Genomic DNA, 27243 nt, shown 5'->3' on the forward strand with positions numbered 1-27243 from the left:
ACATGTTTCCTTAAAAACAAATAAACTAGTAAATCAAATTATAAAGGTGTCCACATAAAAAAACAAACCTCCTGGACCAAGAGCTTTTTTCATCCAGAACTCACTGGAACTCAGTTCCGGCACTTCTCAGGTGGACACCATTGCCATTCTAAGAGAACAAGGGTGAATTTGGGCACCTCTTTTTCTAGAAAAATAGCACTGCCAGGACCTATTGGTCATTAAGTTGGCTGGCTTTATCCATCCTGGAGAAGCTACCATGTTTGTAGATCTGATCCACTTCTGTCAAAAGGAGAAAAATCATAGTCATTTCTGGATTAGTGCATGCAGGGAGGAGAAACGAAGTTGATTTGAGCTGGACCTGAGACCACAAAGTGTTTTACAATGAGGCAAGCTGTTTTATGAATCACTGAATCTTGTGGTTGATGCAGACCCCTAATATAAATCCTAAATAAATGAATTTAATCAAATTGCTTATTTTATCTCTACATCAATTGTTTCAAGACTTTCTTGACTAGGGGTTGCAACTGCTTTTTGGGTGGCTGAACCTATTTGTAGCTAAGGATCATATGGTGGTTGCAACACAGATTTTGTTGTCGCCCTTCGAATTCCTCAAGGTCCCTTTCCATACTATACCGTTACAGATTGTGCCTTGGAGGCAAAACTGTATATTTCAGTTATAAATGTAGAAAGAGCAAAGACTATACATGACCCCCATTTATATTTGTTCATAAAGAGTCCTCTGTGCACCACTAAAAAGCCTTGCACATTTGTGGGTTCACATTTATTATATTGTTTCCTTGGTTATGCTAGTATGTCAGAAAGTTTATAGCTGCCATTTTACCATTTAGAATTCACATTTCATCTCTTCAGATATGGGGAGTCTATTAAACCACACAGAAAAAATTAATCTCAGGCCAATTAACTAAGTTTGGAGACAGTGAAATTGTATTTACAGTTCTGGGAACTGTGAGGGTCATGGATAGGTCCTGCCTTTGGAATCCTGGGCTACAAATAAAGGATAGATTTTCAAAGAGTTGGAATCAAAATATTGGCTAGGGAGGCAGCAGTTGTCTGATAGTGGAGCGTTTCATCATGCAACTTGCAGCTAAGAACACAGGAACATACAGCTCGTAAAAAGTTAATTTTTCTTTTTCCTTTGACTAAATCCTATGCATGCTTGGGATTAAATCCTATTCAATTCTGTGAGGCATATTTCTGAATAAATATACATAACACCAGGCTGCATAGCTATTGAGCAAAGCCAAGATGTAGAAGTTCACTGTGTATTTTAGGGCTGCGTTCAAGTATTCTTTTTGAGGTATTTCATTATGACTGCATTACACTTAAGTGGGAATAAGTCCCGTTGAAGTCAATAGGTACATAGATTTAGTATTACACACACACACACACACCCCTTATAAGCAAATAGAACTTGCTGCTCAGAAACAGTTATGCAGCGTAATCTGCATAAATGGTACAGCCTATGCTTCTTTACTCAGAAGTAAGTCTCAGTTAGTTCAATGGGACTTCCAGGTAAGTATGTATAGGACTGCAAATCTCAGAGAAAATGGAGCCTAATTTGCAGCACTGTGGCAGGGGTGGTGAATCCATGGTTCTCCAGACGTTGCTGGACTTCAGCTCCCATCCTACCCAACTGTTGGGTGGGGCTGATGTGAGTTGTAGTACACCAACATCTGGAGGGTCACGTGTTACCCCTCCCTAATCTACTGGTATGCCTATTGTTGTTGTCATTATTATTATTATTATTATTATTATTATTATTATTATTATTTCAAGTTGCTTGTTACTCAAATGTCCGCCGCAACTTACACCGCGTCTAAAAACCTAAACATAGATAGATTATATTGTTAAATTGTGTTTAAAATATATTCATTGGTTTTCTCCATTACAAGCTCCTTATGCCATTATCGCTAGAGAGAAGACCTTTTGTGTTTTTATATGGAGGTTTAATATAATGTTCAAGCTACAAAGCATTTTCAGGTAGACATACCTTCCTGCTTTCCTATGGAGCAAATACATTTCTCTTCAAAGTGTGTATCAACTGTGAATATAATTATAGTATATTTAAAATTATAAAAAGCTCAATTCGTATCTCAGTATACCCATTATTTGGGAAAGTTAGTAATATAGGGCAGTTAAATTATACAGCAAAATGGGGCAGAATAATAGGTGGCAGTTATTCTTTCCTTCATAGAATGGCTTGTATTGTATTTCTGTGCTGCATTTTTAATGTCACTTGCTGATCTGAATTATATGAGAGACGTGCAGCATTTCGCATTTTCTGAAATTTGAAAGCAATCCCATGGTACCAGAGATCACAAGCGGAATGTTACTGTTCTTGAACATATTGCCAGTTGAGCTAAATCAAATGTGGGTGATTCTGGTGGTTAGGTGCTCCATTGTCTCACTTACAAAAGGCCTAGCAACTCATTATAATTCTTTCTGCTTCTCTCCTTACAGCTATTACTTGTCGCAAGCAAGATGGCGGACAGGCTGACATCAGCGAATGCCTTAAGCATGCAGGCTCTTTGCCACCTTTAACGCAACCCTGCCAAATCCCTTGCCAAGATGACTGTCAGTTCACAAGCTGGTCAAAGTTCTCTTCTTGCAATGGGGATTGTGGAGCATTTAGGACAAGAAAGCGCTCACTTATTGGTAAGGGTTGGAAAATACCAAGAGAAACATTGTTGGTAATAGTAGGACTAGTGCTGCAGTGAGAAATTTACTTAGGGAGCAGATAGAATCACTAAAATGACTGAAATACAGAAACTGTTGACACTAGTTGGGTAAGGTATCACAGGAAACAACTTGACCAGAAAAACCTTCCTTGTATGAATATTGAATTAATTTGTATTGCCCAAGGTAGTGTATTTTATTAACTGATCCATACGGAATCATATGTAAAGTTAGACATACATATTCTAGTAGAAGTGGATATATATTCCAAATCTATACTGTGATTTCAGACAATCAAGGAAAACACACACACACACACACACACACACACACACATGTATACATGCATACCCCTCCCACGAAATCATGAAAAGAGTATGTACATTTGACAATAGACATCCATGGACTTCTGCTTCTTTTTGTACATAACATCATTATGCAAGTTATTTTTATGTAAAAGTAATCAGCCATGGATGCTTTAGTTGATATTCCTGCACTGCAGGAGCTTGTACTAGATGACCTTTGGAGTCCCTTCTAACTCTGTGATCCCTTGGAGGAAAAAAAATCCAAAATTTTCTAGGAGGGATTGAGGTCTTCCTTTATCATTTATTATTGATAATGCTTTATTTTCCACCTACGCAAAAAGGAATTTATGTTCCGTCTGCCATGAAGTTGTAGAATACAGTTTGAAATAATGCTTGCAGTCTTCCGAGCACTAGTGACAGGAGATTAGAGAGGTGTGTCAATGGATAGCAGGCTATTTTTCATAACAATGGTTTCGGTTCAACTTCAGAATGCTGCAACTACTCCACATTTACTAGGTAAGAAATTGTATATACTCTTGACAGGAGAAGGGTTTTAGAAACAAGGTTAAATAGATGGGCTGCTGTCCTGTAGACACTTTAACTGCTTCAATTCAATTGAAGTCAATGAGATTTTAACATCCTGGGTGCAGAATTGCTGAATAAAGAAAAAAACTGAAAGTCTCGGCTTTGAGTTAGTAAGTAGACCCTCTCTTTTGCTAGACAGACACTCCCAAGTGGGAGTCATGACACTCCATGTGAGTGTCATGAAGACGGTGACAACATCATTAGACACAGGATTGATATGCATGATCTAGATCATATTATCCAATTTGCAGGGCTAAAGAAATGTGGCAAATGAAATATGTCTGCCTGAGAAGGAATTTTGTGTAACTCAAAAACTTGCTTATTTCTACCCAAATTAATGTTGGTCCAATGAAAGCCGCACATTATCTGATTTGGATCTCTTCACTTTAGGGCCTGGTTATTATTTAATGAGCAATAGGAAGAGCTCCTAGTTTAATCAGAACAGAGAATTACTGGTGCTATATCGACTGTCTCTGTTCTTTCTATGCTGGTAAACATTTTAATGACCCCACTGTCTTTCCGAGACGCATCTTATAACATCTCATAAAAATTGTATTATTTCTGAGCAAAGGAAAACATGGCAGCATCCACTGATACCCATTGAAATGGCAAGAAGGTAGATACTGATTTCACATTTGGATTTCAGCAATAAAGCTTTCACATAGTGATGTATTTTAAATAGAGTTTCTACTAAGGGCTCATCCCCACTTCTGCTTGTCCCATGCCTGGAATGCACGGGTTTGAGTGGTTTTCCTCTAGTCTCATACTTTCTAGGCATGAGCCTGAGAGGCATTGCCTTTGCTCCGCTCTTTAGCGCTAAATCGGAGCAACCAGCAATCCAGAGAAAACTCAGTTGACATTTGCTTCAATTTAGTGGTAAACAGCGGGCTTTCCCAGGGGGAGGTGGTGGGTCAAGTGGAAGTCTGGATGAGCGCTAAGATTATTTTCCATGGTGGAAATCAGTACTAACAAAACAGGGAACACAAATTGCGAAGAAAATTCGCAGTTACTAGTATGGGAGCCCCGTTGACTTATAAGGGACTTCACAACATTGTAGATAAAAAGCACCATAATAAACATTCAGATAAAGGATATCCCAAGAAAGCACTTTCTGAAGTTCTTTCTACTGCCTTCCAGGAAAAAGCAAGAAGAAGGAGAAATGCAAAAATCCCCAGCTGCATCCACTGATTGAGACCCAGATCTGTCCATGTGACAAGTATAATGCCCAGCCTGTGGGGAACTGGTCAGACTGCATCTTACCCGAGGGCAAAGTAGAAGTACTGCTGGGAATGAAAGTACAAGGAGACATCAAAGAGTGTGGGCAAGGCTACCGCTACCAAGCCATGGCTTGCTATGATCAAAATAGCAGACTCGTCGAAACATCACGATGCAACAGTCACGGTATTTAAAAATCTATCCTTTTTTTGGTTGGTTAAAGGTGCTGGTTAGTCTTTGAGTATCACAGAGATACAGCATATAGGCAGAATTTGGAGGGGGGAAGTCACTGAGATATAAAAACGTGTTGTTGCCTTAGGAAGGTATTCAAAGCCAATGTACCGGTAAGTTAAGGAACCTTTCTTTGCAAGCCAGGAAAATTCCTTACTTGTTTTTCCAGGTGTGTGTGTGTGTGTGTGTGTGTTCCCTTCTGTAAAAAAACAGATCCAGAGATGACATGAAAAAAACCTCCAGCTCTTGTTCATCCCTTGTGGCGAAAACTGTTGCTAGAGCATGCAACACCATGGGTTTCTTTCAAATTCACTGTATTTTCAATTTACATTATGTTTCATTGTTTTTGCTGCAAAAGACTAACAGGGCCACTCCTCTGGAAATGCATTCCTATTGCATTTGTATATTGGTATGGTTCACGAATCGTGTGCGAATCATAGAACACTGGGCATTCACATTCTGACGAAGAGCTAGAAGTTTTATTGCCATTATTATTTATGTCTTCATGGGGCCAGCTGCCGCCTGTCCTCAAATTCAGCAGGTAGCAGCAGATGTCCTTCTTTAGATGTTGAGGGCTGGCTTTATCTTGCCTTAAAAAAAAGAAGATAGTGTGTTTATCTTACTATTTTAAACTTCTTTTAGTTGACCAATAAATGCAATACTGGATAAATAAGCAGTGGTTTTATGAAAAGGGAAATATTTCCTTATCTTTACACTTACTTAGTCATGTTATAGATCCACTGCAATCTAGGGGATTAAGATAGGAAGTTGAACTGCAGTGGTTCTCTAAGCATGACTAACAGAGCAATCCAACCCCCCTTCATGCTGGTCAGGGGGCGGTAGATTGAATTGCATGGAGGTGTCCCTCAACCCAGTTCTGCTGGCCTCTGTTGGCCTTCTCCCAGCGTCCACCTGCAGAGTGACACCAGCATCACCCCACTAGCTTCCCCTTTCTGATGCTGACAGATAGCTCAGTTGGTACATCAAAGGTGTGGGCAGGCTTTATGGGGATGGAGTGGGGCTGAGCTAACCTGCGGTCCATTGGCTCTTGAGCTGGCCCATCTGTGGTTGCATGCTGTCCCCACCTTCCCCCCTAGCTGCTATGTGTGGTGGAGCTGCAGATGTGGCAGCATCCCCACAACTCTGTTAAAGCCCTGGGACCACCTTCCATTTTCTAGAGTCCCAGATCATGGCTACACAAGTTTTGCATAGCAGGTGCATTTTCATAGTCTCCATGGAAGTGACATATTTAAGCACAAGCAGATTGCGGGGCAGAGTCAAGGCGCATGACCTCAATCAACCCCTCTTCATGTTAATTTGTACCCAAATGAAGAAGCTTACATATAGCTCTTCTACACTGCTGAGGTGTGTTGAGTCACATTTTAAGAGTTGTGGCTTCTATGCATAACAAATCAACCATGGTTGCTATTCTTTGCTGTTATACATAGCAAGTCATTGTCTATGAGCCTCTAAACAATTTTCACAGATTGATGTGAGGTGTTATGTTTAAAAACCAATCTGTTTATGAGAGCTATAAGACCTTGGAAAATCGGGTGTTGGATATAAAGGCTTCCAATCGCACACAAAAATGCTGTGAGTCTAGAAACCTTAGACTATAGGTAACACAAAATAATGAAAGACCTTCAGTCCTACAGAAGCAAGAGGGGCCTAGTGCCAATCATTGTAGCTATGAAGGATTATTATTTGTAAGAGCAACTATAAAAATGCTGGGAAATAAGGAACCATCTATTCAACAGCACAGAGTAGCTGGAGCACGGGCAGTGGAGCAGATGGAATTGCTATCTTGCAGTGTCAGAAGGGAAATCTTATTACTGGCATGTTGGGTGGAATCCAAACTGTTTGCCACAAGAACACAACACTATCCAGTAAGGAAATTTATCTCTCTTCTTTTCTTTTGGTGCCGCCTCTGAAGTTTAGAAACTCCTGGGACACAGATGACTGGGTGAGACATGGTCTTACATAGACACCACTGACCTTGGGTCTGATGTGACCTATAACGATAATAAATATAAATCAAGAGTACAGCAGAGTTAATCCTGTATACCATCAGGATGCGTAACAGCAGGATTAAGGATAGCAGCATTAATGGACAAAGATGGTTGAATTTCCAATGACTTTCCATTGGGTTGACATTTGTTCCAACATCAATTTTCCAGTAAGACTTACTGAGCTGCTTCATGTCTTAAGTTTTTAGTGTATGCCTGTATTGAATATATACATTATATGTCTGTGTTTCAAAGCACGTGCTGGACCTGGGTATTTCCTGAAGCAAGAGTGGCCCTAAGGCCCAGGGGGCTCTCCTAAAGCCACATCTCTCACTAGTTTTGCTTCGTAACCCAAGTGTGCTTCTGCCTGACTAGAATGTGTCCTTGAACTCTGATAGTGCCTCTTCTTTGGATGGAGGATAGACACACACTACCCTATTGTATATAGGTAAAAATAACATTAATTGCTTTGCCAGCTTTTGCCTCTGGTCTCATCCACCACTGGGTTGTGGCCAGAAGAAAGTTGCTCAGAAGGGAATGTTTCTCAGGCTGAAGAAAGTTCCCTACCCTTGGCCTAGAGGGAGCTCCTGATTGACCAAGGCTCTTTATTACATCTCTTTGGGCTGTGCCATACAAAGCAGCCTCAACAGCACTGAAGATGCTCCCATTCTTGAAACTGAAAGGAGTCAATAATTTGTCTGTGTATTTTTGGTTGCATATCTATGCTGGATTGGTAGTTTATGTGGCAATATTTTGGCCTGTCATTCCCTGGACAAATGAGACAGTGTCCTTTTTATGGCTAATTATTTTGTTAGGGCATGCACGGCTTCCTATCACGTTGGCTCACTTACTTGAGTAACAGTATTTCTAAGCCGCCCTGTAACGAAATTCTAAGGGCAGCTTTAATCACGAAATAGAACAGTTTAAAATCCAGCGTCAATAACAAACAATAGTAAAATTAGGTATATAGGATACAAACAGTAAGAGAGAGCAAAAACGGTTTGGAAAGACTGAAGCGATAAAATATTTTCTCCTGGTGCCAAAATGATGCCAAGATGGTTATCAGACAGGCTTCTCTGGGGAGGACATTCCAGAGCAATGGCCCCACCACTGAAAAAGCCCTGTGTTCTGTACCTAGTCACCATACTGCCACACTTGGTGGGAGCACTTTAAGAAGCGCCTCCAAAGAAGACCTCAAGATCCAGGTATAGGTTCACGTGGAGAGGGGTGATTCTTCAAGTACCTTGGTCCCAAGCTGTGAAGGAAAGTAAAGGAAACCAGTACCATGAATTGGACTGGAAGCCAGTGGAGATTGTAAAGTACTGGCATGATGTATATAACTCAGTTAGAACCCTAGAACTAATTTAAGTTTCCAGACCATTTTCAAAAGCAGCTCCCCACACAGTTTGCTGCAGTAGTCTAAGCAGGAGGTAACTAGGGCATGGATTACTGAAGGAAGGCTGGCTCATTCCAGGTAGGCAAGTAGGTAGTGTGCTATTCTTAGCTGGTGAAAAGCTGTTTAGCTACAGAGGCTACTTGTGCCTTAGTAACACAAATGAATCAATGAACACCTCCAGACTACAAATCTGAACCTTTGGGGGAATGCAACCTGTTTAGAACAGGTTGGACACCACTTGCCCCATGCGGTAAGTAATATCCAGTATGCTTCAAAAATAATACTTTTAAAAAATTGCTCTCTTTTTCAATGCACAAAGGAAGAGACCAAATAAAAGAAATCTTTCAATCATCTTGGGCATCTCAAGAGAGACAACACACAAACCTCTCATGAATCTCTGTTTAAACCTGTATGTCTTCAGGAAAAATTAGGTGTTTGTCCATCTGTGGTTGCTTATCAAAGCCTGGTGTGTTGGGTTTTTGTGGCGGTGGGGGTGGTTAGATTTCTAAAAAGGAAAAGGAAAAAAAAGTGAGATCTGTTGCCAATATGTCTCCTGTATATCATCATTCTCTTGATCCATTTATTTTGTAGCAATGTCAAAACTAAGTCATTTCATTGCCCAATTGAGCATTTCAGTTTTAATCTAAATCAAATGTGGGCATGGATTTTTTTTAAAAAAAGAGCATTAATTTTACTTTTTGGGGAGGCAGTATTGGAATTCAGAAAATATTTTAATTGTATTGAACTGATGTTTCCCACAGATGATACTGTGTAACTCACTTCACCTCCATTTCTCAAAGGTATCCAACCAGTATAATCAACATAATAACAGTACATCTCAATAAAAGCTTAGAAATTTGTGAATGGAAAACCACCACAGAAAATGTTAAATGTCTTCAATATATAGTACATGGCAATTAGGATATCCTAGCATATTCATATATTTGTTTATTTGTTATTTACAAGCATTTCTTTCTTTTCTGTATTGATTTTATATTTAAAAATATAACTTAAAACATAACTAAGCTTCAGTTTCAGAGAATAATACCCACAGCAAAAAATCACACACAAATTACTCCCTACAAATTACAGCATAAAGAATAATGATTATTCTTATGGTTCCTTCAGTGTAAACAACTATGAGTACCACAAAGTAGCTTATGAGATGGCGGCATTACATCATTAGTTTTCTTATTCCCATGCGCTACAAAATCAAACCACTCTGATCCAAAACTATTCCTATTTTTAGTCCCTCCAGCCAATTTTAATCCATTTAATATTTTAAAAACCTCTTAAGCAGTGTACCGTATGTATGATATAGAAACAGTATCCATTAATACAAAACTACAAGATGTCTGATGCAACACACACACACACACACACACACACACAGTGAAGGGGGGAAAGTATTTGATCCCCTGCTAAATTTGCCAGTTTGCCCCCTGACGAAGAAATGACCAGTCCATAATTTTCATGGTAGGTTTATTGTAGCTGAGAGAGACAGAATAACAACAGGAAAAACCCCAGAAACCCAGAAGACAAAAGTCAGAGATTGGTGTGTATTATAATGAGTGAAATAAGTATTTGATCCCCTTGCAAAAGATGACTTAGTACTTGGTGGCGAAACCCTTGTTGGCAATTACAGAGGTCAGACGTTTCTTGTAGGTGTCCAGTAGGTTTGCACACATCTCAGGAGGTATTTTGTCCCACTCCTCTTTGCAAATCCTCTCCAAGTCAGTAAGATTTTGAGGCTTGATGTGTAGCTACTCGAACCGTCAGCTCCCTCCACAGATTTTTGATGGGATTAAGGTCTGGATACTGGCTAGGCCACTCCAGGACCTTAATGTGCTTCTTCTTGAGCCACTCCTTTGTTGCCTTGGCCGTGTGTTTTGGGTCATTGTCATGCTGGAATACCAATCCTCGACCCATTTTCAATGCCCTGGGTGAGGGAAGGAGTTGCTCACCCAGGATTTAACGATACATGGTCCTGTCCATCGTCCCTTCGTTGTGGTGAAGGTGTCCTGCCCCCTTAGCAGAAAAACACCCCCAAAGCATATGTCCCCCTCCGTGTTTGATGGTGGGGATGGTGTTCTTGGGGTAGTAGGCAGCATTCCTTCTCCTCCAAACATGGCGAGTTGAGTTGATGCCAAAGAGCTCAATTTTGCTCTCATCTGACCACAACACTTTCACCCAGTTCTCTTCTGGGTCATTCAGATGTGCATTGGCAAACTGCAGTTGGGCCTGTACCTGTGCTGTCTTGAGCAAGGGGACCTTGCGGGCTCTGCAAGATCTTAGTCTTCATGGCGTAGTGTGTTACCAATAATTCTCAGGGCAACTGACTTTTGGGTTAGGTGGGTGTGCGTCAGTAAACGAGGGGAATTAAGATTAAGAGAGCTGAGTGGGAATGCTCATGCAATCTCACTCTATACAAGTTGTACAAGTCACAATAAAGTATTTCAGTATTTCAGTATTCTAATTTCAGCTTGTTACATACAGTGAAGATACCAGGTAGCCTGACATCTGGCTGGTTGATAGGGGATCAAATACTTATTTCACTCATTATGATGCACATCAATCTCTGACTTTTGTCTTCTGGGTTTCTGGGGTTTTTCCTGTTTTTATTCTGTCTCTCTCAGCTACAATAAACCTACCATGAAAATTATGGACTGGTCATTTCTTCGTCAGGGGGTAAATGGGCAAATTTAGCAAGGGATCAAATACTTTCCCCCCTCACTGTATTTGACATGGATCAGTTATGCCCAAACAGCGCTACACAAAGGTGTCAGAATTGTACCTTGCAAAATGTATAAGATCACAGAAACAAAAATGGTGGTAAAACTCAAAATGGTGCTAGAAAATGTAGGGAACTTTAAAGAACTATTCAACCGCCTGGTGTGTTTCCATGGAAACTTTCTGGGGCACTGAAAGGACAACAAACCATAATTCAAATAACTCTATAAAAAGCCATTTATAATACAAATAATATATAATATATATTTTGACCATCCCAGCCATATTTTTTAAAAACCTTATACTTCCTTAAGCTTTGCTTGATCATAAAACGAACCAACATCAATCTAGTGCCCATATTTAGTCCTATAAGACTAAAATTGTAATGCTAAACACACACACACACACCCCGCATGTCAGTGGCAGCTGTAGGAGTTTGATTGGAGCATAGACTCACCTCTGTTGGCAGAGTCTAGTGGAGAGGAAGCACCACTGATGAGGACTCCTTGTTGTGATTCCTGCATTGCAGGGGGCTGGACTAGATGATCCTTGGGGTCCTTTTCATCTCTATAGTTCTATGTTTCTGTGAAATGTTTGAGCAACACTGATGTATGGATAATGGACAGTCAGGTTATCATTGTTGGCTGTAGCACTTTTGACAGCAAAATCTCTATTCTTGCCGTATTCCCAGTACCAGTGCTACTCAAAATAAATCTGAGTGCATATTTCTCACTTCTGCAGCCCATTGCATCGGCATGACATGTGAACCCTGTTCAGAGACAATTACCACAGCCATTGCTGTTTGCTGGATGCTACTGACAGCAGACAACTTTTGCCATTGTAATTCCAGGATGCTACTATATAATCGGACCATTGAGGATTATGACCATCTTGTCTTGTAACTCTTCTCTTGGTCAGCACTCTGATGCAGCAGAGAGATTTAACGTTTTTATATAGGTCATAATGCACTTCTTAATTCATGTCGGTTTATTTTTTAAGACCTCAGGCACAGTCAACCAGTCCAGGATGGCTTGTCTGCTGCCTTATTAGTGGGAGATTATTTCCCCCTTTAGCATTAATTAAATGAGATACATTGATTTGTGCTGACTCTACAAAGCTCTGTGTGGTTGCAAGGCTTAGGCAGGGGATTAGAGGGGAATATCTGTGCATCGGTGAATGTTTCTAGAACAGCTGTTGGGAGTATCCATGTGAAGTGCTGAATTTCTTATTTAATTGCTTATGCGCCTGATAGTAAACTCTCAGATGCTATAAAAGAGTCCATGTGGTTGCAAACATTGCTTTATTGTTTATGTGTACTCTTTCATCATTTTAAAAAGTCTTTTTTTTTTTTTACAAACTCTACCCTGAAGCTATGTGAAGGGAAAGTAAAATGAAATAGAAATGCAGAAGAAAGACTTTTAAAGTTCCACTTTGTCTTGCAATGTACCTTATGAAATATGATATTATTTCCACTTACGTGTCAAAGGTTATAAATTTATTCCAGCCATTTCGTGTATTCAGAAAAGTGAACAAACAAATCAAGGTCAGAGTGAACAAAACGTGAATATATTCTGATTCCCTCCAGTACTATTTAATTCCATATCTCCATGTTGTACAGTACTCTCAAGAAATTGCCTCTAATGAACTTGATGGAACAATCTCTCTAATATATCATTGTCTGTGATTGTTGTCGGTCATGCAAACAGCAGCATAACCGCAGAACTGCAGGTGGGTGAGGAGGTGAGCGAGGAAGCAGTGTGAGTGGTGGTGGGTGGCAGCCTGCTGCCCAGACAAGCCAGAGAGGAACAGCCAGGGCAGGGCTTCTTCTTCTTCTTCTTCTTCTTCTTCTTCTTCTTCTTCTTCTTCTTCTTCTTCTTCTTCTACTCATAGTCAAGTGAGATTGTCTTCCATAAACACGGTTTTAAAAGTGAGTCTGTAAGTGACTGTGTGGAGGCCATTTCTGAATGCACACGTCCTTCCACAATGGGGACATAGGTTTCTGGGTGGGATTTGATCACGGTGAGAGTTTGCTGAACGTGCCTTCCTCTTAGCACGTTTCTCCCTTTCGTCCTGAGTCCGAGCATCTTCAAAGCCCTTTGCACCTTTGGTAAAGGCTTTTCTCCAATTTGAGCGCTTGCAGGCCAGTGTTTCCCAGTTGTTGGTGTTTATACTACATTTTTTTAGATTTGCCTTGCGAGAGTCTTTGAACCTCTTTTGTTGACCACCAGCATCAACTCCCCATCAGCTATCCTACTCGGCTACTGCTGTGCACCTGACACGCTGCTGTTTCGGCCTCGGTAACATTGGAGGCCAAAGAGGAAGAAAGCAGCAACAAAGCAGAACGGTTGCTGGGGAGCTGCCCCAGCAGACGAGTGTCCTTGGGGGGTGATCAGGAAGTAACTCGAGGCAAGTGGGTGGATCGGTGCAGGGGACACTTTCTAAGCCTTCCCACTCTTCCGCCGTTTACTGCCAATGGTTACTGTGGGAGAAGGGAGAATGAAACAACGCCTTTCTTCTCTTGCTGTCTGCAGCAGCGGTGACAGGGGGAAATCGAGGAGTCTTGGAAAGCCCACCCTGTGCAGATCTGACCTCCTTTCTAGCCTGCCTGCCAGGGAAAAGGAAAATATGATTTGGGGCAAGCTGTGAGGGGAGGGGGCTTGGTGAATGTGGTGGTGGTGGTGGTGGTGGTGGCGGGGATGATGAACAAAATCAATCCTCCTGGCAAACTGGGAATATCCCCTCCCTCACCTATGTTTAGGATATCCCACCATTCTTTAGCAAAGTTTCTTGTTCTTTGAGAAAAATTAAGTGGCTTGCATAAACGTAAACAAGGTTTAATAAAAAAACTGTAGAAAAATAACATAATGTCTGAGAGAAACTAAAACAGCATCATGAGAGGCTAGGTAAAGGTAAAGGGACCCTTGACCATTAGGTCTAGTCGCGGATGACGCTGGGGTTGCGGTGCTCATCTCGCGTTACTGGCCAAGGGAGCCGGCATACAGCTTCCGGGTCATGTGGCCAGCATGACTAAGCCGCTTCTGGTGAACCAGAGCAGCGCACGGAAATGCTGTTTACCTTCCCGCCAGAGCGGTACCTATTTATCTACATGCTTTCGAACTGCCAAGTTGGCAGGAGCAGGGACCGAGCAACGGGAGCTAACACCATTACGGGGATTCGAAACACCGACCTTCTGATTGACAAGCCCTAGGCTTTGTGGTTTAACCCACAGCGCCACCCGTTAGTCTGAGGCAAGAAAACAAGAAGAGGCAGTTGGTCCCTCTTAACTGACATCCTTAACGGAACATAACGGAACACCCCCAGAAGGGAGGGGCTGATTCCGGAGCATAACACACACAAGCCCCGCCCACCAGATACCCAACATTCCACTGATCAAATTAGGTCCCATTGCTTTTCTTACAGTGAAGGGGTGTGGGGTGGGTGGATGGGATTGACAAACAGAGCTAGCAAGATCGGCAGCCCCTAGTATTTCTAAAAGAAATGTGTGATGTGCATGAGATGCTTCAAATAGCACCCAAGATTATACTACCTTTGCATCTGTCCCATTCAGATATGCATAGATTATTGCTTTTTTATTTTCTTGGTGCGATTTTTATAATACAATGAAATCCAGTGAGATTAAGGTAGAAATTGAGTCTTTCAAAGGCTGTGGCCCACCTTCCATTCCCTGACCTCCATGCACCTGGCAGACATTGGGTGTCAAGTTTGCCAAGCATGTATTGGCAGGGGAGCCCAATCCATAAGACTCAGAAATATGAAATGATAAGAGCATGAGTTGAATCGAAAAACAACAACTACATGACATTGTGGCATGAGCAGAGGGTGGCTACGGCAAGGTTTAGTAATGGCCACCAACTTAGGTGGCTTCAAAAGATTAGACATAGGAGATATCAATGGTTACTAGCCAATAACTTCCAGTATTCATTCCAGAATACGATGAATAGCAGTTCCTGAGGAGCCGAAAGAGGGAGAGCGCTGTTGCGCTCATGTTCTGTTTGTGGGCTTCTCAAAGGACACTGAGAGCAGGATGCTGACTAGATGGGCCTTTGGTCTGATCCTGCAGAGCTCTCCTTACGTTCTTAAGAGCTGGTCCCAGAATTCACTCTTAAGCGTACCTGCTATGAGTGTGCCTATGTTTGTGTATGGAAAACCAGTGTAGGGAAAACCAGATGTTTCCTAATGGCAAATTGGAGGATGAGGGCAAATATTTATGTCACTAACCTGAAATTACTTGCTTTGGTGTACTTTCCACTTAAACGGTGAGACTTGCATCCCAATAAACATGCTTAGGTTCAAGATATTAGAATAAATGATATAGTGCCTTCTTGCAAAGGCTAAAATGTGTCATGATGGCATGATAATCATAAATGTTGATGAGAGAATTCAATAACAGTTTAGTCAAAAGGTGCCATATTTTTTTGTCTGTGTCTGGTTGCTGCATCATAGCATGTTGATGCGCAAGGAAGACTCTCTTGCCATTTTAACTAGTGTCATCGTTTCTAATCTCGCAGTGAGTCATGACCTGTGAGGTGTCCATTAGCATGAAAAACTAGGGAAGCCTCTCTTCAGTAAAGAAGAGACCAAACTGCTGATGCAGAAGATCAATTGCTGTGTGCCACTGAAGCCTTGGAGGCTAATCCTGAAAACAAGATAAAAGACATGCTGTTGTTCAATTCATCACTCCATGGGCTCTTGTGACATAGCCATGAATACAAATACTGTCAGGTAGACTGTAAATACCTTTGAAAGTCAAGGGAAATTCAAGAAGTGGTGTCCTTCACTAAACCTAGAAGATCAGTTCTGTACTTGCACAAAGTAAAATATATATTGGAATATCAGTATCTATATAATACATGGGTGCATAATTCCAAGTTTATATTTCTACAAATGTGTAGCTGCAAATGTTGATTTCACCCCCTTTCTGTGAGGTAGCTGTATCTTTTGAAAATGTGTCCAACATGATAAACGTTGGGTTATTTATGAATTACGAGGGTTTTTGTTTTACTGGAGAAAAGCTCGTGTCTGCTCTCCCTCCCTTTCTTACTTTTATTATTTGGAGGTTTTCCCATTTATACTGCTTGGATAATTATTATTCATCTTTGTAACTAATCTGTATAGAAGACTACCCAAGAAACTGGGGGTGGTGAGATAGTCAACCCATCTTTTTTGGCTTTTAATCCAACCCGTGGAAGAGAATAAAAACATATATTTTAAAAAAAAACCTTTATGATCGCAGACTAAGTTGTGTGGCAGATTCATTTGGAGTGCTATATTTACTGGACTTTCAGGTGTAATTCCTAAACTCTGTTGATCTGGTGTGATGCTTTCAGGGCCACATTAAGACTTGACAGGCAAGCAATATACGGTATTTCATCCCTATCCTCTTCTCACATATAAAGCAGTTGCACATCAATTTATCATTTACACCAGGGGAGACTTAACTGTGACCCTGAAAATGTTGCTGGGTTACAATTAATTCCCACCAGCCTCAGCCAGCATGGCCAGTGTTCAGGAACAATGGGAGTTGTAGTCCAATATCTTCAAGGCAGCAGTGCTTTACATGAAAAAACCCATAGGTCAAAGAATCAAAACAACTCATCCTCCTCTCCTGCATTAGCTCATTACATTACATTTCTTTTTAAGTACTTGTTTTTTTCAGCTTGGCTCACTTCCAGCATGCCCCCCCTTTCTTCTTTTCATGTCAAAAGACCACATATCCCACTTTATATTTTAATAGGGCTGCCATCTGAACAGCTGTCCCTTCTCATCTATTCCGAGGCTTCCCTGACTCACTCATCCTTTAATAGTGCTAACTAGCATGGTGCCGTTTTCAAGGATAATTTGTTGAAGTTAGGTACCCTATATAAACTGGGTGATTCATGAGTAGGTATGAGGGAGGAATTTGGTTCAGTTCATATTATAGATGAATATATCAAATCCATACTTTCCAGAACAAGAAACAGCCATCCTTTGAAATTTGCACTTATCCAAAGTTTGTGATGCAGTTATCCAACCAAGCCACACTTAATAATATATATATATATATATATATATATATATATATATATATATATATATATTAGGGCACATTGTGCATAATAAATAAAATGTTAGTTAAAATAACATACAAAAAATGCACTATATTGGAGGAAATTGCTTCCAGAAACGTATGCATTATTCGGAACTGTACCAAAATGTGTTTATTAGGAGAAATTCACATTAAAATGCTAATAAATTTACATGAGGATTAAAAAATAAATAAAATTGCAAATTGCTGCAGAAATGTGAAGAACCGAAGACTGGAAAAATGAGAAACTGAAAAATCCTTCCAACTCTGCTCAAGAGGATCTTATGAATCAACTTCCAGTACCTGAACAAGGTGTTCATAGTCAATACTTTTCCCATAACATCTCATCTGTACCTCATTTAATAATCACTTTTTCATGATAAGGTAACTCTGTGGGCTGGTTCAGATTAACGCGAAACCATGGTTTAGAGTTTACCAACCCAGATGGGTGTGGTAATAATAATAATAATAATAATAATAATAATAATAATAATAATAATCCAGTCCCACTCCCCTGTCCTTTCTTCCAGGAAAAGGTTTTTGCTTCTGTTTGTTTGTTTTTTAATTAACCACAGGCCTGGTATTTCATCCACACCTGAACAAACAGCAGTTAACCTTAACTACTAGTAATAGAAACAAGCTGACTTCACACCTTGGTTTTTGTACTTGGCTTGTTTAAATCAGTGTTTTTCAACCTTTTTTGGGCAAAGGCACACTTGTTTCATGAAAAAAATCACGAGGCACACCACCATTAGAAAATGTTAAAAAAATTAACTCTGTGCCTATATTGACTGTATATAAAGTAATTCTCTTGAATTTTTCAATTTTTCCCACGGCACACCAGGCAACATCTCGCGGCACACTAGTGTGCCACGGAACAGTGGTTGAAAAACACTGGTTTAAATTAACCGTGGTTAGATTAACCACAAGGCTTGGATGACATGCTGAACTGAGGCTAATATAAAATGGAAGCTGAAGGTTGTGATCACTTCCTTCCAACTGTACCAGTCAGAGGAAGAAAGAGGAGATGGAGCCCATGAAAACTCAGAGACGTTAGGCTCAATCAATAATGGTTTAGTCTTATATGCAGACACAGCCTACATGTTTATCTCTTCTCATATCATTCTGCATCTGTTCCTCCCATGCACATACTTGCCATTCCTCTGATTTCTCCTTGCCATTTGCTCTTCTGTGTCCCTCTTGTTTTCCTCTGTATGAGTGGTTATATCCATTTTTCTTTGTCTGTGTTATTAAACAGAAATATGGAAGAACATTTGGCCTACGCATATGAAAGATGATAAATGTCTTGGCCAACTGTTGGGAACCTCAGGTCAAAAGGCTGGAATTAAATATTTTTCCATTACAATTAAGACTTAACCAATTTTGCAGATGTCCAGTTTCATCATGAGTCACATCGCATGACATTGTAAATACATTCAAGAAAGCATAGTTTATGATTTCTCAGCTTTGGGTTGGGCATAGTAGTCTTTCTGAGCGTTTGCTATTGTCTGGAATTATAAGAGGACCTGTATCTAAAAATCCATGTAGGTGTAACAGGAAGTGCTACATTGGTAGGGGATAGTCTGGTATTTCTGCTAGGAAGGCAAGAAGGCATGCAAAATAAGTACTTAGGAGCTATCCTTTTGCTTCCTAATAATATAGGAAAAAGTACTTCCTGTATAGGGAGAAAGTACAAAGCTATAGATATATCCCAAGGACTGCAAAGAACATATTTTTGCTATCAGTATCAGGTTTTTTTCATTTAGTTTAAATGTATGAATCTGCTTGGTGTAATATTTAATGTGCTATAAAAAGCTAATGTTTAATGCAAATTATATAGTCCCCTGAAATTTGTATATTTAATTGCCCAAAGCCATGTAGGTCCATTAGAACTGCAACATAACCATAAATACCTTTACTAGGATTAATTAACAATCACAAAACAGTTACTTTAATTATTTTGGTGGGTGCATGTTTTCTTAGAAGGTGGTTCGGTAGTACTTACTCATGGGTAGGTGTGTTTAGGATTGCAGTCCTAATTTTGAAAGAGAAACATGGCTGACTTCTGCATTGGTCATAGAGAAACACAGCATCAGACTTCTCTTCTGCGTTTGCTCAAAATGGGAAGAGTGGTTCTGCTGATGTGGAAAAATACTGGGTTGCCTGGACTATCTTGTAATGATGTGTAGACAATGTTTGCTTTTCTCATGTCTACCAAGATAGACAACTTTCTGCACTATCCTGATAACAGAATAGTAATATAGTATGACTAAAGCAGCAAATATGTTGATTTAGCAATAAACAAGCTAAACAGAAGCTGACGGAAAAGAGACACCCAATGGCAGGCATTACCTAACCAGAGAAGTGAAAATGAAGCAGTCCAGGCAGTGGGCAAAGGAGATAGCTGGATCTTTCCATTCCTAACTCAAGTGGGCTATAAGAACCCGTTAGTCTTTGCAAATATACACACCAGCAAACTGAAATAATCCAGCATCTCTAGTCCACAAAAGCTTATACCTCAATTGGTCTTTAAGAGGTTTTTAAGCAGAGGTTGGATTGCCATCTGTCATGGATGCTTTAGTTGAGATTCCTGAATTGCAGGGGGTTGGACTAGATGACCCTTGGTCTATAATTCTATGTTTCTATTACTGTTACCTAAGTCTCTTTGTTATGTTTGCAGCTCTTCTATTGGAGGCCATTTTGTGGAGCGATGGAGTGGAGAAACTGCAGCCTTCCAGATGGTGTTGTATTCCAGCTCTCATAACCCTGACCACTGACCATGTTGATGGGATGGGAGTTGAGGTTTTACAGCATCGGGTGGACTGCAGCTTCCCCACTCTTGGCTGTGTATTGTGTGTACCGATGCCTCGTGCATCAAAGTAGTTTTGAATGGTGCTGTAATCAGCCAACACAGATGAGTCCCAGGAAGCCCCTGGGCATATGCCAAAAAAACCAGCTCCCAGAGAGTATGTGGCTTTTCTCTTCAGCCCTGTCTAACTTTTCCATGGGCAGGATGCCCATAGACTTGTTGCAATGCACCCCTGAAGCTTGTTCAGTTGAGCTTACATAAGCAATTTGTTAATATAGTAATGGGCATACTGCAGTTAGATAGTTTGGAATACAAGACCACAAGTACTAAATATTGGATGCATTAGACTGTGATTTTAAATCATTTAAATTACGAATGTAATAGCATGTGTTTCTTTTTTAAAAAAAAATCTTTAAAATATAGCTCATATGATACCAGCTTGCTATGGTCCTTGCTCACTAACTCTCTTGCATTGGATATTTGCCTGTTCTAAATGCTTCTGAAAGCACTGGCTAAGCATGTATCTTGTTTTTCTATACTGCCTCCCGAACTGCTTCTCAGATTTCATTTTGCATTAGGAGATTCGTTTATTACCATTACAGCATGTCTGCTGCTGCAATCTCTGTCTCCCATACTGCACTAGTGATATAGGGATGTTTGTGTTGTTGCAAGTTTGGGGGATTCCATTGTTGAAAGAGCCAGGCAACTTTCTTGGTGAGTTAATGGCCCCTAATTGTGGGTCCTTAGTATAAGAAAATGAAGCTGCTCTGTGCCAGAGGGCAAATTGGGTGGTAGTGAGAAGACGGTGGTCACAGTTGGGTGTGAGAAGTGGGCTAGAATCAGGCTGCTGGCAGCAGCCACAGAATGAGATCCATGCTTGAATCCAAGGCTGTATGGCTATGGTGAAAGGAAGACCTTTGGGGCTGTTAATGCTGTGAGCCCTTCCATCGTAGGCTCAGGTTGTACATAGCGGTATGTGTAAATAAGTCATATCTCATAAAGGCAGCATAGTCTCTGCTGTCCCTCATTCTGAGGAAACTCAACCCTGGGTGAGCTCCTGCAACCCCTGGAATCTTGCATCGCTCAGAGATTGAGGTGGTGTACAACTGTATTATGGGTAGGCATTTCCCACCCTGGCATCAGCCATCAACACAGGGCATAGGCGTTAGCAAGCAGATTTAAGCCATGTTGGGGGGGTGTCTGGTTAACTCAAGGCCTGTTCAAACATTATCACATTGGCCATGTATCATATATCCACATATTCCTTCCTATGGTAATATTCAAGTGGTAGTCAAATGTGACACACCCACACCCTCTTACATGCATCTAATAAATGACTAAGTGAAATGGTTCATCTTACAAGGGTGTTGTAAGGATCACAGAATGCACTGAACCCTTGAAATATATACCAGCCTCCCCCAACCTGGTGGCCTCCAGATGTTTGGGGCTGCAACTTGGAAGATTTCTGTATGAGGGAGATGAGCAGTTACCTGTCAGAAATTCGGAAGATAGGAGAGAGAGAGAGAGGAATCACGCCCCTCTTGTTGCTGGAAGAATCCCTGGGGTGATGAATCCCTGAGTGAGGTGCACCAACTGTGAAAGCATTTCCTCCGAGGCCAGTTTCCTCAGCACGCAATCCTTTCAGCGGTGAAGGAGCAGCTCTGCTTTCTGCCAAAAAGATCCTTGGAGAATTGGCTATAGGTAGCCAGGGGAGTAGGAGAACTGGGCTCAGAGGACCATTTCCCCCCATCTTAAGGTCCCAGGATGAGAAGATGCTGCAACAAGTCTCTCAAACTCCCAGTCCTACTTTGAGAGCACCAATCCTTTACTGCCAGATTCGGGGTGGTGGTGCTGGTGCAAGGGGAGGGGGATTGATGCAAGGGGTTGTTTTGATCCCTCCCCATTATTTTTCTGCAAGGGCCATAGACCTGCTCTGCTCTTCAGTTTATCACAATGGATACCTGAGTGTAGCCATACCTCTACAATAATACAAGAAACTAATGGGGTCTGCTGTAAAATGCTGCAGTGTGGAGTGCTCCTATATTAGTGTTCCAGTTAACTAGCCAAGCCCTCTCCCAGGATACTCCATTCCATTCCCCAGTAGTAAGTCAGCATTCTGTAGCCCCTGTGGCCTTTTTTGCGGTATGTTTCCCTCTTAGGGGTTTGTTGCACTCTTTGTGGTTTTTGTTCCATAAGCATCAGCCCTCATACCCAAACCCAATGGGATTTTGCTATACTGGTGGGCAGCTAACAGCAGTGTACTTTGTTCAGGATCCTGCAGCTCTCCAGCAATGCCAATATGAACAGGGCATAGGATTGTATTGCTATAGAAGCAAGCAAAAAAAAAAACCTGAATGGTTAAAAAAGAGTAACCAGACATGATTGCATGTGTGTTATAGCCACCTTGAGTGCTTTGTTTTCAAGGTCAATGGTTTATGTGTAATGTCTGCTTCCAGAGAAGGTAGAAATCCCTAAATAAATGAATATATTGTCTCTTAAAAAACAGTGAAATTCAGTTCTGTAGCCAGATGCTCACAAATGAAAGTTTTGAAACCCTTTCCTTGTGTTTAAGAATAGATACTCATGTTTGCGTTTTTGCCAGTCACATTCCTTTTTATTGCAGTCCCGTTGTTTTATACTCTTGAACTAAAATGGGTGACCTGCCAGGCTATTTCCTAATGAGCTGTCTTACTTTGAGGTGGGGTGGGGAAGCCTGTTGAAGACTGGGAGCTAAAATGGACTCTTGACGTCACATTAGTTTGTGACACCTGGAGGAGGGGAGGCGCCAAAGAAAGTATTTAGCATATCGACATGCTGAAGTTGTACAGGCCTTTGACCATAAGCACCAGTACTTTATAGTACAAGTTGCACCTGTAAAATATTGCAGCCTATCCTCTGTCATTGAAAGGAATGTTCCAGCCAGCCAGTCTTTCCTAAGACAACCCAGGATGTTCAAGATCCTCTGATCTTTCCCACCCCATGCCCAATTTCCCCCTTTTTTAATTTTCAAGCTGATACTTAGCATTCCCTGATTGCTGAGCACTCTCAGTCCTCATAGGGCTGTTGTGGAGAGGGGTGTGTGTACCCTCCCCCTTTTGTATTTTTGAAGCCTCAAGCTTCCCATTTGCATGCTGATCACTCCCTCTGGTTCCTCAGTGGCACCATTTCTGTCGGCAACCACCACCTGTGTTCGCAATTAGCGGGAGTGATGTCGCATATTTTATACACCACGCATAATGCAAAGTGTACTTTTGCATCAAAGTCTTCTGGTGGCGGGGGTGGGGTGGGGTTGTGAGGAGAGAGTTCAAAGGCTTGTGGCAATGGACCCTTGTTTAGCCTAATCGAACTACTATCACCTTTAAACCCATCAACACTTGGAGGAAGAACCTGTGTTTCCTTTGGAGCAATTACAAGTGAGGGCAGATGGCTGTTAATCTGCAGATCATTGATGTGGCGGATCACACTCTCTCCTCCCCTCTTAGACCCGATAGATAAAATGTTAAGTTCACTGGTTTCAAGAGGATCAGGCACCTTTGGTCTGGCTGCTATGCAAACATATGTTGCAACCACCACGAGATATTCCTTGCTTCAGCTGTGGAAGGGGTGTGCTGGCAGACTGACTCACGAGGCACCTTTCATTCAATATACCTCTGTGGAGTGTGACAGTGATGTAATGAGAGACAGGGCAACGTCAGTTACGTTCCAGCTGTCAAAAAGTCAGAGAACGGCAGATACCAGATGAGCATGAATCCTAATAAGACACCACAGCAGGCACTCAGATATTACCCCAGCACTGTCTCTGGGTGCGTGTATCTGCTTCTCAGTTGAATTTTAATATTGTCCTAATGACGAAGAAATTTCTGCGCTCGCAGACTCCTGCCAAGTCAGAGTTTGAATCCTGAAAGCACACATTGTAGGTTGATGGGAAGGAGGGCTTCATATACATGCCTTGCCTCTCCAAGCGATAGAATGTGGGGGGGGGGTCACCCAATGAAATTATGGGCAGTCGATTCAGGGAGGACAAAACATGGTACCTCTTTTCATTTATGTAGTGATGGCCACTAGTTTAGAGGGCTTTAATGGGGATTAGACAAATGTGTGGAAGAGAGAGGGTATCCGTGTCTATTAGCCAGCGAAACTGAACCTCTGTGTTCGTCAGTGATGTGCCCCTGGATAACAGCTGCTGGGAGGCAGCTGCAAGAGAAGGTAATTGCCTCTATCACAGGCCGACAGGCTTATTGGGAGAATCTGGCTAGCGACTGTGGGAAGCAGGGTGCTGGCCTCCTTTAGCTTTTGGTCTGGTCCAGCAAGGCTCTTACGTACTGGCTGTTGTTTTGTCTCCACTCAGGGTACATCGAGGAAGCTTGCATCATCCCATGCCCTTCGGACTGCAAGCTCAGCGAGTGGTCCAACTGGTCTCGCTGCAGTAAATCCTGTGGCAGTGGGGTGAAAGTCAGGTCCAAATGGCTCCGGGAGAAGCCCTACAATGGTGGAAGGCCTTGCCCCAAGTTGGATCATGTCAATCAGGTAATTCTCAGCACATTGCCATCCGTAATTCTTTAACATTTCAAAACTGAATTGTTCTCTCTCCTGAATGCATCATTGAAGAGAAGGCTATCAAAATACATAGAGCATACTCCAATGGATTTTTTATTCACTAGTCTTAAGTTGTCTTCCCTCACTTTGATGCTTTTTACATATTTGGAGTCAGTTTCAATGCTGCTCACTCTTTTCTTTCCTTATTAGTATGTGGGTTCCTTGGTGGTTAATACTAGGACAATGGCCTTTAATCATTTAGTTTTAGATTAATTGATTAACAGTGTTTTTAATGGACTAAAAAGAGACCCTAAACAATAAAACACTCAAATTAATATTGTTACACGCAACCTCCATCTCCACTGAGCGATGCGAGAGACTTCAAGGACCCTGGCACTCACCCAGGGCTTGTGTTTCTTTCTGGGAATAAGGCACAGCAGAGACTGGTGTCTTTATTCTATATGGTTTATTTACACATATATACAACCAGGCCTTTTTTTCCAGCCAGAACTCAGTTCCAGCACCTCTCAGGTGGGTGCCATTGCCATTATAAGAGAACAAGAGAGGTGTTCATGGTGAGTTGTGGCACCTCTTTTTCTAGAAAAATAGCACTGTATATACCTCCTGGACCTAGATGAAGAGATTGCAGAGCATCCACATCCCAAGAGGGTCTGGCTTCCTTCATATGAAGACACATGCTCTGTGTCTCTTACGTCCCAGCCTGTCACAGCCAGCCCACATCATGTTCTGCCCCTGCTTCTCTGCTTCCCAAACCACTTGCAGAACTGACACTTCACCCCTGTTGGCTTACCTCTTCCACTTTGAAATCCTAACCCTTCTGGTTTCTGCCCACCAACACACCGCTGGAGGAGGGTCTCCCCTCTTTGTCTGGCAGTCTTTTCTCTCTCTTGATAGTTTCCCTGATGGGCATCACCCATCTTTGTCTCCTCTGTCCCTTACACTCCGCTAGTCCTGCCAAGCTGTCCTGACTCATTAGCATAAGCTGCATCTAGTAGCCTTTGGCACAGTTTAATCAAACCTTGATTAATTCTAACTTTTACTAAATCCAAGAATTATGGGTGCCTTGCACCCACAAAACTGGCGCCCTGACATATAATGATATTTAAAATACCATAAATCAGTATGTACAGGCTAAAAGCTTCCCTGTTGGATAGCAAGGCCGAATTTACACCCTAATAACTATTAATATATTCTATTGTTGTACTGTGTATTTTGGGTCTATGGGCCACAATAAAGCGCTCTCTCTCTCTGTGTGTGTAAATAGTTATAAAAGCTGAAGATAGCAGGCACCGTCTTAAAAGAGGCATCACTCTTTCACTCTCACAATAAAGGAATTTTAAGATGGTTTTATTTTCCGTGCGACATATTGGCCATGTAAAAACAAAGCACCCCTCTCCCACTCCCAGCAACATTACTGTTTTAATAATATGCAGATTTAATTATTTAATGGATTAAAACTCAACTACCAACTCACGTTTCTTTAATTGGCGACAGCCCTAATTCATAATGGTTCGTTGGTATTCTAGGGGAATGTGCTTTTATATGTTTGACCAGACCAAGAGGGGAGAGATGGGGAGGGCTTTGTGTGTAAGCGTGAAGGAGATCATAGCCATATGCAGGAGAATCTTAATGTTGATGCTGAACCATCGATGGATGTTTAATAAGCTCTAGATGTGCATGGCCTCTGCACTTGGTTTCAGAAGGGGAAAAAAAGAAAAAGGGTTTTGTGCATCTTCTCAGATTTGATTAATGTCCACCTTGAGTTTTGATTCAATCTGCATTTCCCCCCAGCAAATGAAACAGCCCGAGTTTTCATTTCCATAAATTCCCCTGTAGTGGGGAGCTGGGAAGAAGATGCAAAAGTGGGGGGGTTGGGGATGTTGCCGGGTTCTCATCTAAATAAGATGTGCATTTACTAGATGCCATTGTGTTGACATTTTGCAGGCACAGAAGGAAATGGCCTGCTGATTTGATTTTCCACTTAAGAGGATGTAATTAGTTCTAGTTTAGAACATAATAAGTGTTAAACTAAAGCTAATAAACCAAGTTTGTAATCCAATTTAACACCAAACAAAAGTAGGCATGAAGGCTAGGTTGTGCGGGTGAAAACATTCATAGCGGGGTGAAAACATTTTAATAGGAGGGGCTGATACCAAATCCTTTGCTTTCAGACTAATTCACAGTACTTAGAAACATGCTTTCTTTCTCTAGATAACAAAAATAGTAAACGGTTAGATATCTGTGGTCTGAAGATAGCGAGAGGTTTATTTCTACAACGATGCTACCCTCTAGAGGAAGCTAGTGTCATAACATCATTAGCTTTTTGTTAGAAAGCTTCACCCGGATCTGCCCATGTCTAGTGCTAATCTTCAAGTGTTTCTCTTCTTTGTGTGCTTTCTCCTTCTAAAATTGAAGTCTTGCCCTTTTTAATTTTTGAACTGAATTTGCACTGTTGCACACACAAACCCATCTATTGGTACCCTTTACTGAAACTTGACAGGCTTTTCCCGTGATGGTGTTCATGGATTGTGAAACGGTTATGGGTTGCTTCACCCCCCCGCCCCCTCCAACCTAAAGAAAGTGCAAGATAAATTTAACAACGTTTCTAGATGAGCAGCTGTAATGCA

At 41.4% G+C, this 27243-nt stretch overlaps 1 protein-coding gene across 5 annotated transcripts in view; it reads left to right on the plus strand.

Annotated features, from left to right (window-relative positions):
* Positions 1 to 27243, plus strand: part of THSD7A (thrombospondin type 1 domain containing 7A) — a 226894-nt gene that overhangs the window by 164906 nt on the left and 34745 nt on the right. For all 5 annotated transcript variants that reach the window (XM_033166291.1, XM_033166292.1, XM_033166288.1 and 2 more), the window contains 3 exons: positions 2482 to 2676; positions 4725 to 4988; positions 24408 to 24586. In XM_033166291.1, coding sequence (XP_033022182.1) covers positions 2482 to 2676; positions 4725 to 4988; positions 24408 to 24586 — 638 coding nt within the window. The remainder of the gene's footprint in view (positions 1 to 2481; positions 2677 to 4724; positions 4989 to 24407; positions 24587 to 27243) is intronic.

The sequence above is a fragment of the Lacerta agilis genome, chromosome 12, assembly GCF_009819535.1.
Source record: "Lacerta agilis isolate rLacAgi1 chromosome 12, rLacAgi1.pri, whole genome shotgun sequence".
NCBI lineage: Eukaryota > Metazoa > Chordata > Lepidosauria > Squamata > Lacertidae > Lacerta > Lacerta agilis.